This window comes from Rhinolophus ferrumequinum, chromosome 26 (assembly GCF_004115265.2).
Source record: "Rhinolophus ferrumequinum isolate MPI-CBG mRhiFer1 chromosome 26, mRhiFer1_v1.p, whole genome shotgun sequence".
Taxonomy (NCBI): domain Eukaryota; kingdom Metazoa; phylum Chordata; class Mammalia; order Chiroptera; family Rhinolophidae; genus Rhinolophus; species Rhinolophus ferrumequinum.
Window position 1 is genome coordinate 725,155 of NC_046309.1, and position 19,173 is coordinate 744,327.

Here is a 19,173-nt window from a genome sequence, read left to right on the forward strand (position 1 = left end):
TTTCACTGAAATGCTGCAGAACTGCTCTGACTTTTAATGGCTAACAAGAGTGCAACCTGGTGATGTTTATAAATGATGGCAAGTGAGCAGGACGAATGACGCTTACACTTTATTTACGTAGGTGGCACTGAAAACACGATATGCTTTCTTGCTTACATTTTCCGCGGCAAGCACAATTCACACCACAGTCCGTACCTCTCCCAGCAACACCCACGACACTCTCATTTCTGGCTGCTAAGCCGTGGCATGGCCACAAGGATTCTACCACAAAACCCGGAATTTCAACACTGCGACATTCAAGTTGCTCGCATTTTTTAATGACGTCAGGCTTTTCACGACGCCCGTGTTTCCAAGACAGCAAAGGAAGAGAGGATGTGGAGAACAGGGTCTTGTGTTAGAGGAGAAGGCAGCGGCAGGCAGCAGTGCTCAGAACACAAAGGGTTAAGAGCAGATCATGCAAAGAAAGAATTACGGGAGGCTGGGAGGACCTTGCTAGATTAAGGTGGTTTCTTAAAGGATCAATGTTTACAAACTGAAATACTGAGTTCCGCATACCCACTGGACGTGTGTGTGAGTGTGTGTTTGTGTGTGTGCGTGAAAATAGCACGTCTATTTTTCTCCAGCGGACCCTGAACTCAGAGCCAGAGACAGCATCATGGAACAAAATGTTGTAGACTTCTGTGAACATGCTATTAAGAACTATGGGTCCAAGAAAAAAATAGGATTTAGCAAAAATTAAACAATATTTGAAGTCAAATGTGGACCACGTGGAGAGGATCAAATTTAAAGCAATAAACCCAGGAAATGACCTCTGAAGTGACTTGCCAAGGCCGCTCTGCAGGTCTGGCTCCATAAACTGAAGGGAAGTGCGCGATGGCCAGGGCTCAGGAGTGATGACGCCACTTGCGCGTCACCCTACACTTACCTAGCTCTAGTTGCCAGCGCAGCACTGCGCGACGCCGGGCAGTCACTTCATGAGCACAGCTGGTGGCCTGCGGGCACCTCACCATCGTGCCTCTACAGCTACACATCCCAGTAATTTGCACAGCGGTTGACCCGGTGAGAAGATGGGTTAGACCCTCGTCCACTCCGAGGACACGCTGAGTGCTGGGGAGAGGCGGGGACCGTCCAGGGGCACACCCTGCCCTCCCCACCTGGCCATCACGCCCATCCGTCTCCCAGGCTCCCGCTGGCCCTAGTCTGACTGACCCGTGTTCAGTGTCCCCAGTGCTGTGAGTGGGTGTGGCCTTGGGACAGTGGTGAAGCAGACGCCGCTACCTAACGCGTGCACACACAGCCGGCCGGGGCGCGGGCGCTTGGCGGGCGCACGTCCATCTAGTGGTGCCCTTTGGTCGGCTTCTTCTTCTTGGACTCGTCCCTCTGCTTCTGCTTCTTCCTCTTGCCACCTTCTTTGAATCCTAAGGAAACACGGCTTGTGAAACACAGAACTGCGGCTGCTTCCCCGCTAAGACGCAACCATGTACTAACTGTCCCCACGGTAAGAACAGCCAAAGGGACACAGGAAAGTCACGTATCTTCATTTCTCTCTGGCCCACACCAACCGAAAGCGTAACAGACACAAGCTGGCTTCTTAAATTGTGTGATGACAACCTAAGTTAACGTTATTCCAACAGCACCCAGCAGCCCCGGGCTGCGGGGCCCCTTTACCTGTCCTTCCCCCATGGCCACCGATGGCCCCACCGGGTCCCACCTGGCAGTCCCTACACTGAGGGACCTTTCTCCCCGGTCGCTTCTTAAAGTCAACAACTACCCGACAGACGCCAAAGGGACAGACAGATGAATGCCCCGCTCCCCCTTGGGAGACTTCGTCCAAAGAGCCAAACATAAGGGACCTGGTGTCAGTCCCAAGAGGTGGCTGTGAGCCCATGCTGGGTTGGTCCCTGCAGGGGAGGGCGAAGGGGCCGTGCTGGGCCCAGGAACAGCGGGTATTGGATTTGGGAGAGAAAAGATGGATTTAAATGGTCCGACTGGGAAGCACAAACATCAGAACAAAGCCAGGGTACTGACAGGATCATCGAAAGCATTCTCAAATTTTAAATGACAAGGTGACCTTGGACAATCTGTGAACACACACCACCTGTGGGCATGATGCTCAGCCGCCCACCCTAGGGACTCACCTCCTGGAATCGCCATCGCAGGTGGACAGGGGTCCCTGAGTCACAACCAGACGGGCGACCCATGCCTGGCTACTGACCGCCGTCCACCTGTGATCAGGTGGGAGCTGAGTGGGGTCACCTCCCTGCGGACGCCCCAAATACATGAGGTTGCGGGAGCCCCTCGGTCCTCAGCCCTGCACTCGCCAGCCCTTCACCAACAACTCAGGTAACTCGCCACGGGGACTCGGAGGTGCCGCCTGCCCGAGGCTACACCACACAGGAGGCACCCCCCCCACCCCGCCCCGCCCCGCACCTCCCAGGCCCGTGTCCAGGAAGGTTTCTCACACTGTGAGTGGAAGGAGACAAAGACTGAGCTATGCGGAGGCCACAGCACGGAGGGCGAGGGATGCCAGGGAGCTGGGGCCAAGGCGTGAGGACGCACAGGAAAAGAACGCTCTTCGAGGCAGCAGACACGGAAGCAGCCGGCGCGGGAACGTGTCCCGTGCCCTTACCCAGGTGTGACTATATGCCCTACACCGGCAGTAGGCACGAGTGGAGGTAAAGTCAGGGGCCACTTTCGGGCCCAATGGGTCTGCGGTGGAAGAAATCTGCAATAGAGCCGGGTCGCTGTGAGGGGCTCCCCAGCGGGACGCAGACCCCCCACGGACGCAGGTGAAGGGGCATCAATTCCTCAGTCACATTCTTATTTCAGTGCCATTTCTGCTCCAGGCGGTTTTGATTTTAAGAGGACTGCAGAAGAATGACCTCGACAAACTAAAGGAATTCATGACACACGGCATGGGGCTGGTGCGTGCCTGCGACCCACCCTGGATGCACACCTCCCCCCGCAGGCGCCCCCTGCAGGCTCGTGGGGACACTGGTCCGTCCGCTAAAGACCAGCAGCCTGAGGAGCCGACTCTGGTCCCACAGCCCCGGCCACCCAGGGAGCCCCCGGCAGACACCAGGCCAGAGCCAGCTGTCAGCCTGGGAGTTCCTCCTCAAAACCATGAGGGAAACGATGGAGCACGGAAACTCTGTCCCCGTCTGATTCTCGCGGGCCCCGATGTGAACTGCATTCTTGTCAAAGTTCCCAAACCGAGGGGAATGACGAGTCTGTGTGTGTGGACAGGACCGGACCACTGGGCTCTGCAGCAACCAACGGGATGCACTTCAGGTTTGAGGCTGTGTGGCCTCGTGTGTCACACAACCTCGAGGAGACTCGGGACAAACCTCACTCTGCCACAGGGGGCGCTGCACTTCCCTAACCTTCAGCAAAACAAGCGCCACCAAGGCCTGGACCCAAAGAAAGGGATGACGAGGGATGAGGAGCCCCTTTCTCCCTGGTGTCAAGGACGCTAGAATATGAAGTCACAGGGTCGCAGCCCTGAGGCTGGGATCCCAGAGACTCCATAGTGGGGTCGGCCAGGACAGGGGAGTAGGGTCCACTGTGAAGCAGAATTACTTTCGTATTTCCTTAAAATGTTCAACGTTTAAGTAAAAAAACAAACCCAAGTCCCCCCAAAACAACAAAGGAAGCCCTGCTGTCATCCCCTGCACCCCCGAGGCCCCCAGGCCGACCTCTGCAGTCTGCTCAGGGCACTCACACCAGTGATGGCGTTCTTTAAAGGTCCCTCATAAAAAGCTGGAAGTTCTTAGCAGAGAAACACACATAGAGCAGTAAGTTAGATTCATTAAAAAGCTACAAAGTTCAAAAGCGAACAGCAGCGTTAACAGCAGCGTTAACAGCAGCATTAGCTCCATGAGCTGGCACCAGGCGGGGCTTTGCCAAAGCGAAGCCTCTGCAGCATTCTGGGCAGGGCAAGCTGCTTTCTCCAAAGCAAGAAAGAAAACTAAACAAAAGTTAAAGGATCACGTTTATTCTTTCATTCACGAGACTTTTCACATGGAATAACTCTGATTTTCCCTTCTAACAGTCACACGTTCTCATAGACCTATAGTAGGTGTGTAATTCTTAAGTGAAAAACACCAATCCTTTTCCAACTTGGTGCTGGTCCCCAGTGGCGTGAAATGATACACCTCAGGGACCCCACCTCTGAAATGCAGCAGGGTGAGTTTTACGGGAGGTTAGAATTTAATGTAACAGCCCGTTCACAGAACCAAATGCCAGCAAATCACATCTGCGTTACACCTTCACCCACCACCTGCACCGGACAAGAGCAGCCTGGACAAGCCACGGGCGGGAACAGCCATCCCCGACCCCACCGAGCCACAGACCTCCCTGGGGTCCTCACTGCGTCCTGATGCTGAGCTGTATCAGCCGTAAATATGGGACCTCCTCACACCAGCAAGTCAGTGCTGGGGGGACACTCAGGGAAGCCCATTTTCAGCCTAAAATAACCACTTCCCAGACACTGCAGGCTGCCTCCACCTGCCACTCTTAGCCAGAGTGCAGGGGACTCTCCGTCCAGTGGTTGGTCAAGTGGGGAAGCATGCAGTGGGGGGACCGGACAGTTCTTTCTTAACCGGGTTCCTTATGTGTGCTTCTTTTTAAGACTTGGAAATACAGCAAATGATGATTGGATGACCCCTCCAGGTCACACCAGAGCACACAGGAGCCATCAAGGGCCACCTACATGCAGGGACTTCCAGTGTCTGCCGGGCCCACGCCCAGAGTCCGCAGACATGGGTGGAGTTGCAAACGGCTTCTTCCGGAGGAAGTCACTCTGCTGGGAGGTCAAAGATGCCCTGGAGGGCAGCAACCAGCTCAGCACCGCTCTGCAATTTACCCCCGTGTTCCTCCACTGTCAGTTTCCTGAATCTTCCTTCAAGGCAGCTTCACCATCTCTAAGAAGTTAAAACCCAGTCTTTCACAAGAGCTCACTATATATTTGTATGAAAATCTTGTCTTCAATTCTTTGGTGATTTCACTCTGATACTCTATGGTCTCATAACTTGATTTAAAAAAAAAGGCAATGATAGAAAAAGAGATTGACCCCGTGGCGTTCCCGGTGGTGTTCCGGATGGGGTTCAGAAGCCCTCCCTGGACGGTGCTAAGCTCCAGGTGTACAGGGACAACCCCCAACCCCTACAGCCATGGAGAAGGACCCAGAAAATGGAAGCTTGTCACTTGCCTCTCCAGCGCAAGGATTCATGGTGGGGTTCATAAGGCAACTGGCTCTCCCCGCTTGAAAACAATAGCTGGTAGCGACCAAAGTTAAGAACTGACCAAAACACAGGATTTCAGAGAATTACTTCGTTTCCCCCCCCCCCCCCCCCCACTAATTCCTATTTTAACAAGATTCTCCAGCAGGGGCAAAGCATCTTCCTCTCAACATGTGTGCTCTTCGGGATGCCAGAGCGACTGGAGCAGTCCGCTGGGAGCAGGGCTTCGCATTGCACTCCGGGCTGGGCCGTTGGGCCAGCCTGCTGGCGATGGGTCCATGTCCTGTTCGGGAGGCTGGCTGTGTTTAAACGAGACGCAGCCAGGCAGGCCTGGGCTGGCACTTGCTCTTGGGGTCTGGGACATCCCCACCAGGTTTATGCTGTCCTTCCAACCAAACGGATGTAGCCTGTTAAATCACGTCTGACGGTACTTGTTCAGAGAAACTGGACCTATAACCCTGCCCCTTGCCAAGACCCCTGAATGGCAGTGTCCCTCACCCTGTCTACTCTAGGATCACTCAGTTCCAGGTGACAATCAATCCTGGGCGAACGTCCATACACCCATTTGAGACAGGACGAGCTCTTCCAACTGGCCTCGTTTTTCATTCAATTACACAGGAAAAGGCTGGTGTCTCCAAACGGCCCACCTGCTTTCCTGGGGGGCTGCAGTCCCGGGGGTGGGGCTGTGCCAAGGCCTGAAGCCCCAGGACCCCCACCTTCAGGTGGATGGCACATTTCCTCTGTCCTAACAGATACCTCTGCTTGAGCGGAGAAGGACCACAAGGGACCTTAAGAGACTGCTCTCCAACAGAAAGTTCTGGGAGAGGAACTCACTGTTTTGACAATAATGTTTTGCTCCAGGTCCACGGAATTAAGCTCACGACGCCACCCCAACACAGAAGACCAAGGGTTCATGTTTTCCTCCAGGACATAACCTGCTTGGGGGCTCCCAGTGGTGAGAACCAAGGTGGGCACAAAGGATTCAAGCTGATGGATGATCAAGACTCAGTTTACTCTGGGCTGTAGGACTCAGTCAGGGTCACACCTACATGCACAGTCACTCGCTGAGAGATAATCCAGAACTTTCTGTGGGACCTCACTTCAAAGACCCTCCTGGCTTCTGTAGGGAATTACCAGGAGCTGGCTGAGGGCAGAGGCGGGCGGCAGGGTGCTGGGCACCCATCAAACACGACAGGACCCGTGAGTGGCTGCTGCGTTTTGTTTTGAACCAAACACAAATGAAGGCACATAGGGTGAAGAAAACACAAAGCTGCTGGCGGGGAGACCGCCGTGCCCAACAGCGTAACGCGTGGCCCGGGCATGTGTGCCCCCGACCTCAAGCACTAAGTTGGAAGGTACAAAAAGGAGCACTGAAGGTAAAAGCAGCACCTGTCAGCCTGTGCCCAAGACAACACGCTTCATACTGTGACGAAGGCTGGCACCCTGTTTTAATTGTGGGGGGTTTGTGGGGTGAGCAGAGGCGCCTGGCCCCGCGCGCTGAGCCCCTCACTCACCCCACCCCCACCCATCAGGTCAGGACACAACAGCACAGGGGCATTTTCTGTCCTCTCTGGCCTTGGGAGGTGAGGGAGGCATCCCCGTGGGGGCGCCCCACCTCGGTTTCCCTCTGCACACCTGCTGAGAACACGGAGGGGTCCCAACTGCCGGCGGCCCGGTGTCTGCCTTGCTCGTCCTCGTCCTCACAGACATAGGGAGGGGACGCATGTCTGGGTAGAGAAGCGGGCTTGTGGGACCTGAGTGGGCGGGCGCTGGTGCTGGTGCTGGCGGCCTGCGAGGGCAGCGCGTGTTGGCCTCTCTGCCTGCACTCTTCCAAGAAGGCGTTCTCATCGGCCACACCTGCAAAGCACAGGACGGAGACAATGTGAGCTTGGCACTGCAGAGGGGCACGTGGGCATCCGCCCAGCCCCCTCTCCTGGGCCATCGCCATCTGGGGCCACTGGAGTCCTGGAGCCGAAGGAGGCAGCCGAGTGCACTGCTGGGGCCCGAGCTTACCCTTCCGAGAGGAAAGGGGGAACACAGCCACATGAAAACGCAGTGAAAGCGGCACTCACCACACCCCCAAGGCACAGCTGTGATTCCTGAGGGCACAGCGCGTCCCGTGGAAACCTGTCGGTGGCTGGACTCCCTGTGACAAAGCTGCCATCAGTGGGGCAGCTCTGGAAGGGACAGGCTCCTGGTCGAGCCTTCAGGGTCACTGCCAGGCAGCTATGACTGGAGAACCCACAGAGGACACTGTGCGTCCACTGAACAAGCCCAGCGCGCAGACGGAGCCGCTGCCCGTGACTGAGGCCTTTCCCGCCCGTTCCTGCGTGAGCTGCGCTGGCCGTCTGCGCATCACACATGCACCCAGGACGGGACATCCCTCGTCACTCCATCATGTTTCTACTGTTCTTTTAAAAAAAGAGAAGTTCTGCACACTAGGTGGGTGCTAGGAATAGAACAAATGGCAATGTTCAGATTTCAGATTCCTCCTTGGAATTTTCTGACGCCGCCGTGCACGTGCGCAAGTCCAGGAACAAAACCGTCACTGTCCACCTGATGGCGACAGTGAGACCAGAGCCAGAGCGTTCCCTGCTCCGCGTACAACTCTGCTCCTGGGGGCAAGGTGGGGACTGGGGACGTGAGCCCGTCATCAAACACTGTCACATCCGGTGCTAAAGGCTCTGAGCCCAACACGTCAGTGTGGGGGCCGCCGTCCCTGTCAAGCGTCACCTGAGGCAGGGTGCCCACACGCTCACCCCCAGGCCCAGCGCCACGGTCGTCCCACTCTCGCTCTGCTGCCATCCCCTCTCCCCAACCACCAGGAACACTTCAGTCCTGGAGTGAAGGACCTTAAGAACTGGCATCTAAGGGGCTTTTACAATTATGGGGACACCGCTTGTCAGCAGCCGAGTGCCAGGCAGTGGTGGGAAGCGCCTGGTGGCACCGTCCTCAGGAGCCTGGCTGAAACAGATCTGTTGTGTCAGTAAACGACACCTCATAGGAGTGACAACGGGTACCAGCTGGCCCACGGGTCCCTGAGGCGCTCGTCCTTAAACGGAGCGCCGGCTGTGGGGACCGTGAGGGCGCGGGTCTGAGAAGGGCACCATGGGGGGGTCTCACCCCCCACACCAGGTACAGAAGTTTGTTCTTGAGGAGCGACAATTTCGGGGTGTCCGCATCCTGGGGCTGCTAAAACTTTAGGGGTTTTCCAAATTAAGGCTCAAGTTTTGTAAACCGAGTCCCTCATAGCACTGGGCACAGCAGGCACTCAGCTCGTGCTGTGTGGCTCCCAAACTCGGCCCCCAGCTGTGCCACCGCCCTTTGTACCTGTCACACCCCAGCCTCCGCACAAAAAGGGAACCAACGTTAGTTATTTGGGAGCCGTGTTACCGAGCAGATCTAGAAGCGTGCATGTGCTCCCGTGCATGTGGCCTGGCAGACGTCACGTCCAGGTCACAATGTCACAACCCCAGTGTTATTCCCTCCTGAGGACCCCTGACCACACCAGGGTTCTCAGCATCACATCTAAGTACCGAGCGGAGCAGACACCAAGCCCAAGACACAGCGGTCATCCTGGGCTCGGGCCAGCCCTCGAGGCCCCCCTGCGGTGGAGGAGCCTGGGAGCCACCGCCAACCTCGGGCCTGCAGCACGCCGTGGCTGCTGCATGAAGACAAAGCAACGGGCCAGCTGGGCGCCGGCTCTGTGCCGGGCGTGCGTGGGCGGCTGGCGGGGGCTGTGGCGGGGGCTGTGGCGGGGGCCAGGGCCGGCAGGCAGGCTCCCTTGGGGGCCTGTGAAGTCTGACACCCAGCACTGAGCTTTCCGCAAGGGTCGCAGGTGCAGCGGGAGCGGTGCTAGCGATCGGTGATACACACACTTTGTTTCAAAAGCCGCATCGGAAGTGGAAAGGGGCTTGGGGGTGGGCAGAGACCAGGAGACACCTCGGGAGGAGGCGGGCAGCGGGGTCCCGGGGGGTACGTCCCAGCTGTGGGGCGCACTGAGCTGCTAACTGCACGTCAGCATGTTTCTGAGTGACTGACAGCACGGGCCTGGGCCGGGCAGAGGGGCTGTCTTCACCTGTCCCGCGTACCTCGGGTGAGCCGGGACCAGCGGCCCTTCATTCACAGGCCAGAGGGACGCAACCCCCACCCCCACAACCCCGTGTCACCCACAGTGCTGCACATGCAGTGCAGCTAGTGACAGTAACCTCCGCTTCAGGCTCTGCCACTTCCGGGGCCACAGGAGAAGTGCCAGGCCTGGGACGGGCTGCGAGCGTCAGCCTTCCCTTTGCTAAACCCCCGCCTCACCTGGGCCCGGGAGGTGCAGACACATTGGGTTTCAGAGCCACTCTGTACCTTCTGTGTTTGCTGCCTGTTCAGAAAACAGTCACTGAGATGTTAAACTTGATGTTCTGAGAACAAGTTCCCCAAATACACAAATACCTGAAGTGGACACACTCCCTGTTACCTCCCGAAGGTCCCTCCTGGATCCTGGGAAGCAAGCCGCGTTCACAGGGGATCAAATCACTGACCAGTCACTTCCTCCAGAACCAGGGAGGAACTGGTCGGTCACCCAGAAGCGGCAGGCGTGCTCCCGGGACAAGACTCCCCTCCTGGGTCAACATCGCCCCGGTCAGTCGGCCGCAGGCTCGCCCCCGTGACGCCTGCCGTATCTCCAGCCCGACTGCACATTCAGCGTCGGGACTGCCCGGGGGTCACAGCGAGGCCCTCGTGTCTGGTCTCCAGGGGGTAAGACACACCCGAGTGCCCAGCTGTCCCTCATGTCACGGTGTGTATTACCTGCGTGGCCAGCCTGAGGACAGAGGACCCCGCGGCCCCAGCAGATTACGGCAGGAGCCCCAGAATGCTCGGATCTGGAGCAGGCCAGTCAGCTCACCGACCCCACGTGCTCCCCGTGACACGTCATGGTGTCTGCACTACCAGGAAAAGCAATTTGGGGAAACAAGCGTGGGAGTGAGAAGCAAAGGTTAAATCATTCCTCTCCTTACCCAGAAACTCTGGCGGGGCACCTTCTGGAAGGAGTCGCCCACACACTCTGAACCCACCAGGTACACATGACGACGAGGCGGTGACAGGGTTACAGAAAAGGAGGCCGCTACCCCCCGTGACACACACCGCTTGAGTTAGCCTGAGCAAAGGGGCTTCCTAAGGACAAGCGTGACGACCGACTTCCCTCCCTCCCTCAGTGCAGGACCACCGGGCGCGGCCAAACCCCTGGGGCAGTGTGTGCCCGGCAGGGCTGGTTCTCGGTGGTGCTGGGGAAGCCCGCAGCCCCAGGGGGCAGCCTGCACTGCGGACAGTGAGTGACCCCGACCCACGCTGCCCACCGCCTGCCGTGGCTTCTGAGAAGAGAAACGAGAAGCGACAGGTGGGTCAGCAGACGCTGTGCCTGGAGACAGGCGGGCAGAGGGAGCCCAGTGCTGCCGAGGGCTGCCTCCTCACACCGCCTGCCTCCCCCCTTGGTCTCCTTACCCCGGCTCCCCCGGCGTGCTCACCTCCTAACTGCAGGACACAGCCTGGCACGCAGGTTTGCAAAGATCCCAAGTGACCCGTGTCCAAGTTCAGAGCCACGCGTGCCCAGACGGCCCTCAGGCCTCTTCAACAACCAGTGGCTCTGCTTCAGGGCACAGCACGGGTCTGTCCCAGAGCGGCAGGGACGTCCATGCAATGCCTGCGCCCTGCCCACTGGCCACTCATGGCCATGGGGACGGAGGCGGGGACAGGAGTCACTAGTGCTGCCATCTGCCGTCCAGCACTTGGCACACAGCCTGGCACCGTGGGCAGGCCTCCCCACAGCCACGCCTCTGATGGCATGGCGGTCTGGGCGCAACGCCAAGACGCACAAGAAACTCCCACATGTCTCCCTGCTCTGTGAGTCCTTGTGTCTCAGTGGCACCCCCTGCTGCCCATCTGACCTTTGTCCTCTGACCCAAACGTGCCCCAGGCATCTGCTACGTGGGACTGAGGGTTCCTGCTTCTTCCCGCTTCGGTTGGAGGACTGAGCCTGCCCTGCGGGCTGGGGGAGGGCTCGGCACCACTGGGCCACCAGACGTTTACAAACCACCCCGCCCGCCTGAGTGTCACCAACCCAGCCCTGCAGGTGCGGGCGTTCTGGCTGAAGCTCGGAGGACGCGGCCCTCAGCTGACCTGCCTTTGCGTGTTCCGGGGCTCCTGCACCTGTCAACCCCGCATCCTGCAAAGCACCACAGAGGTTAAAAACACAGCCTATGCTTCACCTGCAAACAGCATTTGGCTCGGGTGCCACTGGGGCCCCAGAAGGCCAGGGCCACGGGGCAGAGGCACACCGTCCCTTTGCAGTCACAGCACCCTCTAGGGAGCTGGGGCCCCGAGTTCAGGAGGGCGCCACGTCTGCCCCCGATTCTCTCCCCCGTGTCAGGTGACAAGCTGCCCCCACACAGCCCCAGTAAGGACCCAAGCTCTGACTCTCCGGGTCCTAACTTGGACACCGAGTGTCTGGATGCTGGAAGTAAACACAAGGGTTCCCCTGGGCACAAAGCCCTGCCCCAGAGATGACACGAGCTGCTGTGCCCTAGAAAGTTGGGGCATTCGGCCAAAATGAGCCTTTCTTCACGTGAGCAGCCACGGGCTCCACTTACTTTGAGAAACCAGAGTCCGTCCACACCCACGTTAGGCACCGGACACCGCATGGCTGCAGTCCTGCTTTCCCTCCGGTGCCCGAGCGGGCGCCCACCCGTCACCCCGGAACCGGCTGCAGACCCCGGTCCGCCTGCGGCTACGCTGCTCGGTGCTGAGTGGTCCAGCAAGCGGAGTGGCCTGAGGAGCTGGATGTTCTCTCAGCAAACATGTTCGCCAGCAGGAGCAGCGCCTGCGACAGCACATTACCACCGCCGAGGACCACGGGCTCGTCTTCCTGTGGAGCTGAAGGTGCCCGCGGACTCCCGCTCGCAGAGCCCAAGGGAGGCTTCACGCCTCCGCCGTCACCTTCCTGGCTTTTTAAATGAGAGCGGAGGTCCCATTACAAGACGACACGCTAATGTCGTCAGTGACCTGACACCACTCCTGTAAAGGTGACGTGACCGCCAGGAGGCCAAAGGCATCCCCAGGGGTGCCGGGCCACTTCCTCAGGTGTGTCCAGCTCATTTCTGCACAAACTGCATGAAGAGGCAGCAGAAAAAAGCCTACGAAAGCCAGGGGAGAGCTGACAGCTCTCTCTGAACTCGGACCAAGTAACCGGTAAGTGAAGTTTCCTGAGGGAGGGAGGATGACACACGTCAGAACAAATCGTGTTGTAAGCCACACGTTCAAGTCGCTGAGAAAGCAACTTCAAGTGCTCCCACCTCATGGTCACAAAACTGAGCTTCTGAGAGGGCCGTGTCCCACATGCTCAAAATCAGGTTAACTGGACCTCGATTTTACAGCAAAGAAGCAGTTATCAGCCTTGCTTAATTCCCCAGGAACAGAATGCAGCCACTGAAGCCAGAATCTGGACAGCCCCTGGCCAGACCCTGGGCCAGGCCCTGGACAGCACCCGAACGGTGGACCTGCCTCATGCACCATTTCCAGAAGATTCTTTCATGCCCTGACTGGCATCTCACCTGACCCCCAAATCTCAGTCTGAAGTACTAGGTTTGGGGACCTTTAACTGCTGGTTGTGATGCACGCAAATCCACTATTCTCACAGCTACAAGCACAATTCAACACCTCTGGGGCAGAGACCGGCAGTAAGAATGGGGTCACATCAGCTCCAGTTGCTACAGGCCGGAAGGGAAAGGTGGAAAGGAGTATGAGGAGAAACCACTTACAATTGGCTCTGTAAGAAATTTTAAAACTTGACAACCCAACCCAACTGTGTTTTCAACTTTAGAACTCATCTCTAATTTGCTCCTTTGCAAAGGTTTGTCTGGGAAGGACAAAAATACTACTGCCCGTTTTCCATAACTGAACAATAACTATGGAAACTGTGTTATAGGCGTCAATTCGCTCACCACCCTAAGAGCGAGGACCCCACCGCGGGCTGCCCAGGGCTCTCTGAAGCTCGCTCTTCCGCCGCCCGTGGACCTCCGCATCCACGCCTGCGAGTGCAAACCCCCCCTCGCCACCCCCCGAGGATCGCCGTGCTGAACAGCCCACCCCGACCCGCCAATGCACGGACGACCTCACAAAGATACCAGCCAGCGTCTCACAAATATTCATACATGGCACTTCTGGATAGAACCTAAACCTCCACGGACTGAAACCACTGCTGTCTCACCCCCAACACTGTACCTTCTGAAGGCCAGCCACATTTCTGACTTCTTTCTACAGCCTTTCCAACCTCCCATACCGTTCCATGGATTACTAACCCATTCCACAGCTACAGAAACTTACCATCAATTAAAATTGAACAGTTTTGAGTTTAGCAATTCGCACTACATAGGGCAATACACACGCGAAGTCACGTCTCGTCCTATAGCCCACACAGAATGTACTGTTTTAGTGTAATCTCTGCTAGCTTTTTCCTGTGTGTAAACGAACTAATGAAACCTAAGTTAGCTCAAGTTTACGTTGCTTCCAAGTCTCACATCCCTCATTTGGAGGACTAAATATACCAGAAAACACCCTGCCCTGTAGCACCAAGTTAAATCAAATTTAAAAACAAACACACGATGTGCCCGTCGGGACCCAGAGCACACTGAGATCAGCAAGAAGCTATGACAGGAATGTCCCTTCCGGCAGCTGGTGTGCGGCCCTCATCAGACGCCTCAGCCCTTCCTCAAATGGAATCCAAACGCAGCCCCGGGGTCTGGCTGATAACATGCAAATGCAAGCAAACTTCCACAGATAGAAAGTCACTTTTCCCAAATATGTACAATTCAAGAGGCCTTGGTTGTGGATGTTTTTCTTTTTTTGGGGGGGTGGGGGGGTTTAACCCCATCCTTACTCAAACCATGAATGCCACCAGCACAACCTGAGGTTACCCAAACGCCCAAAAACGCATCACGGGCCCATTAGAAGATGCGTTCAGACTGAGGGCCAGACGTGCCAGGCCCCGCACCCCACGTGCGACGCGTTCGCCCTCATGGAGCCCAGTGGACACGTGCCAACACCACGGTACACGCTGAGGTTGGTGCCATGGACCCACGGCCAGGGCCGCAGCGGTGCGGAAAAGCAAGCATGCGGCTGCCGGCACAGGGAGGAGACACAGACAGGACGTGGGGAAAGCATGGCAGACCACGCCGTGGCTCAGATGGAGTGGACAGGAGATGAATGATGTGGGCACAAGTTCTAAAGTGTCACGAACCAGGAGGGACAGAGCGACTAGCTACCAGCTGGACACACTGCGCAGTGTCGAGGTGGGGACGACAGGCACCAGCGCTGCCACAACTGTCTCCAATGGCAGCAACCTAAGGGATGTCAGGACTAGTTCTCAAAACTACTGGCGGAGGCGAAAGAGCATGGTGCTGAAGGGTGCAAAGGGGAAACCAAGTGAGACGGTGCCCAGGCTCTGCGGTGCGGGGAGCAGGTCCGGGGGCACGCGGGTGAGGATGAAGGAAGGACACAGAAGCCGCCGCCCGCCCGAGCCCACGCAGTAGTAATGCCCACGCTGCGCGGCCTGAGGACGCATCTCCAGAGGCCACAGACCCCGGAGCCCCACGCTCGAGTACAGTTCCCGGCAACAGGATGAATCCGACCGAGTGCCCCAAACAAGCAGAGGGCCCCACGGCCCCGCCGGCGAGCTGCCCGCGTCCGCGCCCAGCCCAGCCCAGCGCAGCCCTAACGGACCGGGTCTGAGCTCAGCACGACTCCGTCAGGACACAGAGGGACGCCATCGTAACGACAGAAGTACATCCTGAAAAGGCGCAAACAACGGTATGGACACGCTGTTGTAGGGTCACACAGCCATAAGATCTGTTTTTCTAAAGACACGGTTGAATCCACATAAAAATTCCACAAGTGAGTCTCTCGTTTCTTTTCATTCTCTGAAATGCTGCCATCTGTTAAACATACGTATTTTAAACCCTTTAGGCTAAGCCAGACCTGTGCCAAGGAACTGGTGTGCTACCATCACGGTGACACGGTGAGGACAACGGCCCTCCTTCCAACATGGCACCTTGTCCACCGCTGCAGCAGTGACGACTACTCACCTCACATCCCCAGGAAATCCTCTTTCAAGTTAAAGCAAAACTAGATGACACATTAATTTTTAAAGGCAAAGAAAACTACGAATGTACGTTAAAGCTTTGTACTTGACACTGCTGTATACACACTCCACGGAAGTGGCTACTTTCAAGCACAAACACAACCCCTAAAACAGCTGCTCATAAAGCTTCATACTTTAGATCACATTTCCGGCACAGCTGACCCACACCTTCTGTACGTTCACATCTCTAAGGGAAGATTAAAACAGATCTTTCGCTGATGTGTTAAGGGCCAAAGTCTTCTTTCCCTTTCTTTAAAAATCAATCCTTAACAAATTCACTATGGGAGAACCCTGATAAGCTGCCTCCAAAAAAAAAAAAAATCCAAAACAGGCAAATTATTAAGTCAAATTTCACAGTGGGGAAAGGACAAAATAACTATCCATATAGGAGAGTAAGTTACTGTATGCATCAAAAATTCTAGCTGGGTTAGTATTTTCAACTTTTTAATACAGTAAATAGACAGTGGACTTAACCAAGACAGCAAAGACCCAGCAGAATAAAAGCTCACAGACACAACGAGATAAAAGCCCACTGTTCCTGAACCCTCCGTTTCCAAACAACAGATTTTTTATAGGTAGTGTCTTGATTGAACATGGAAATAAAAAATATAGCTGATTTAGAAATCAACAAAAATGAAGAATGTTGTATAAATCAAACTCGAAAGTAATTTTAAAAACTCACCTTTGTGAAAAGGCTGCAAGCAATATTCTGCAGAAGCGCAGCTGACAAAGGAGTAGGAGGGAAAGATGAAAGCTGGACACTGGTTGACAGAGGCCTGGAGACCGGCCAGCTACTGCTTCCTGAGGGACTAAGCAAAGCAGGTAGGAGCCCGACTATGTCCTCTTACTAGAACAAACGTGCGGGAGACAACCTGAGCACACACTGACCGACAACCTGAGCACACACTGACCGAAGCCCCCGGCTCTCAGCAGGAGGGACTCATTCAGTTATGGGAGCTCACCAAACTGATGACAGAGAGAAAACGTACACAAACCAGCCATAATTGAGAAACATTAAAGCTCTCAGTAACTAGACGATGTGCTAAGACCAGAGGCTATACAGGCAGACCGAGTGTACCCTGGGAGATAGACAAGCGTGGAAGGCTTCCCAGGGGAACAAGCACGCTGACCGTCAGCCCAGGGCCGGGGCCAGCCCTCCTCACACAACCCAAGTTCTGGGTAAAGCTCGAGCCAGAGGCCCAGCACCGCCGCTGGGCTTCTTTTCTACATGAAGCAGCAGCAGGAGCCAAGTCCCACAACACCAGCTGCTACATCAGCTCCTGGTTTTCCCTCCTTTCAGCATCGGGACACAGCCGGGGAGGGCGAAGCAGCAGACGGGGCGGGAGAATGGCCTAGAAAAGGCCGAGTGTAGCCACCTGCAGTGCTGATGACTGAGACTCAACATAAACATTTGCCGTTTGGCGGTGCAAGCAGATGTCACAAACCAAGATGCTGGCGAGCCCTCGAAGCAGACACTTGGGGACTGGAAAGAGCACGTGCTCCAGGGGAACAAGCCCACATCCCGGGCATGGCACAGGACAGCGCCACCTGGGCCTGGTTTACACGGCCAGCACTGTGGAGGCTGCACGTGCCAGAGACCGAAGCAGCAGGAACAGACCTGCCCTAGCGGGCCCTGCAGTCCTACCGGGTCCAACTCCACACCAGGTCGTTCTGTTTTCGGAAGACTGGACAGGAGGACACCAGTTCTCCACGAAGCACGTAACTCACCAGCTCGAAAGCTCAGTCAAGGCCCTCTAAGTCGTTCCATAAAATCAACAGACAGGCTGCTCAGGAGCAAGGGACAGGCGAGGCTGTCTGCCGCCACCTCTATTTCTCTCAGTGACAACAAGCCCCGGGCCGCAGGTTAGTGCTAGTCACTGGGAGGTCCGCACGTCTGACTGCCGGGAAGAGCTGCTGTACCATCCGTCCCTCCTTGGACCTTTCCAAACAGAGCACAGAAAAACACAGCAGGAGGTGCCACACGTACCCTCAGGACTCTGCCCTGGGGGATGAAAACATCTCCCAACTTTACTGACAGCAGACGAGCGTGAGCACACACATGATGACAGATGGCAGGGGGCAGAAGGGTGGCGCCCAGCGCCACAGGACTGCACGCCCACCGGTTGGGGCGAGCGCTCAAGTTTCCTGTTTTCAAAGGCATTCAAGACTATAGAAAGGTCTTCAAAGCACAGACAGTACAGGGACGAACAAATGACCAGAACCTGTCATGCAGACTAAATGCCAACTCATTCCTTCGATGAGTGATGCCACCAACTCCAGAAGCAGCAGCCTAACTGTTCCGAGCTGCTTTCACGGCATGCTAGACACGATGCTCCAGGAACAGACTTGGCTTTCAAAATCCAAGGAACAAGTTCTGACAGCAAAAAATAAGTTCTCTATTAAAAACTTAACAGAATTAACACTCCTATCAACACACATGCAGAACAAAGGCCATTTTGTCAAATGGGATGGTCCCCTCCAGAAAATTCCACCAAAGATTCCTTAGGTGTCCAACATCTTTTACCTGCAACACCCATTTGAATGAACTGTTCACAGCTGGAGTTGCACTGAACACAGTCTCGACCACCCAAGTATGTCCACCAATGTAAAGCCACAGTTATCATTACAGTGAACGGCTTCTGGGAAACGAACGATTACGGGATGGACCAGACTTCTCATTTAGCTGGTACCCCTGGGGGACCACAGGCCTCTCCCCCAAACAGTTCACCCCACCCACTAATGAAAATGCAAAACTAAGGAGTTCTAGGTATTTACCTGAGTTTCTCATGTAACAAACCATTGGTCCTACAGCAGAAAGGAAAGGCGGCTTTCTGGTACTAAAATGGTCATCTGCGAAACTAGATTTCACACCAGTTTTCCAACGTGCGACGGACACCCCCTATCCAAAGGCACTGAGGGCTAGGACAGCACGTTTAGGCATCTCGTTTTCCTTACTTCAACTGTCTTTGAATACTCAAATTTTGTGAGCCTTTTATAGCTCCTGTGAGATTTTTTAAAAAATACCTGTTACTTGTTTTCAGCAGTAAAGCATTTATATTCTTTAAAGACGGGGATGCCATGCTTTTCCATACACTTTCCAATGAGGCCCACACTAACTGTCCGGGGGCTGTCCTGCTAACTCCCCTTCTTCCAACAGCTCTCATGCTCTCTATTTCCAAAACAAAACTGAGTGGGGGAGTTTAAATACAGTCAACGTCCTGTTTAATATTCCTCTGGCTGGAAATTCTAGTTTTCCGAGGTGACGGTGACAGACTTTACAGATTGAAAAACAAAACAAACACCTTTATTTTTGCCCACATTGGGATCACTCCATGACGTTACTATGCAATCCTTAAATGAGCTGGGATCAAACAGAAGCTGGAAAATGAGAACGTACTGTGAAGAGCAAAAAACTCTTTGTTTTTCTAGTTGTTTCTGCCCTCCTTGGAGAAAAGTAGGTTTCCATGTTAAAATCTCCAAGGAGCCTCTAATCATTATTTCACATAAACAGGACAATCTTCACACACTCTCCATACACTGAGGAAAACACACACATGATCAAGTTCAGATGCACATACAGTCAGGAAGTGACAGGGAGGCCCAGGCACAGAAACACACGGACACAAGAAGGCTACAGATCCCACTCAGGGAAGAATGCACCAAACACATTCGCATTTATTTTCTTTTTCGTTTTTTTTTTTAAGCAAATGACAAAGACCCAGTTTACCAACTTTACTTTTTAAACCTAAG

The 19,173-nt window shown here is 55.3% G+C and overlaps 1 protein-coding gene across 1 annotated transcript in view; it reads right to left on the minus strand.

Annotated features, from left to right (window-relative positions):
- Positions 1 to 215: 215 nt before the first annotated feature.
- Positions 216 to 19,173, minus strand: part of DNAJB6 (DnaJ heat shock protein family (Hsp40) member B6) — a 47,409-nt gene continuing 28,451 nt past the window's right edge. The window contains exons 9-10 of the mRNA XM_033098769.1: positions 6,876 to 7,097; positions 216 to 1,418 (exon numbers count right to left, since the gene is read on the minus strand). Coding sequence (XP_032954660.1) covers positions 1,336 to 1,418; positions 6,876 to 7,097 — 305 coding nt within the window. The 3' untranslated portion in view covers positions 216 to 1,335. The remainder of the gene's footprint in view (positions 1,419 to 6,875; positions 7,098 to 19,173) is intronic.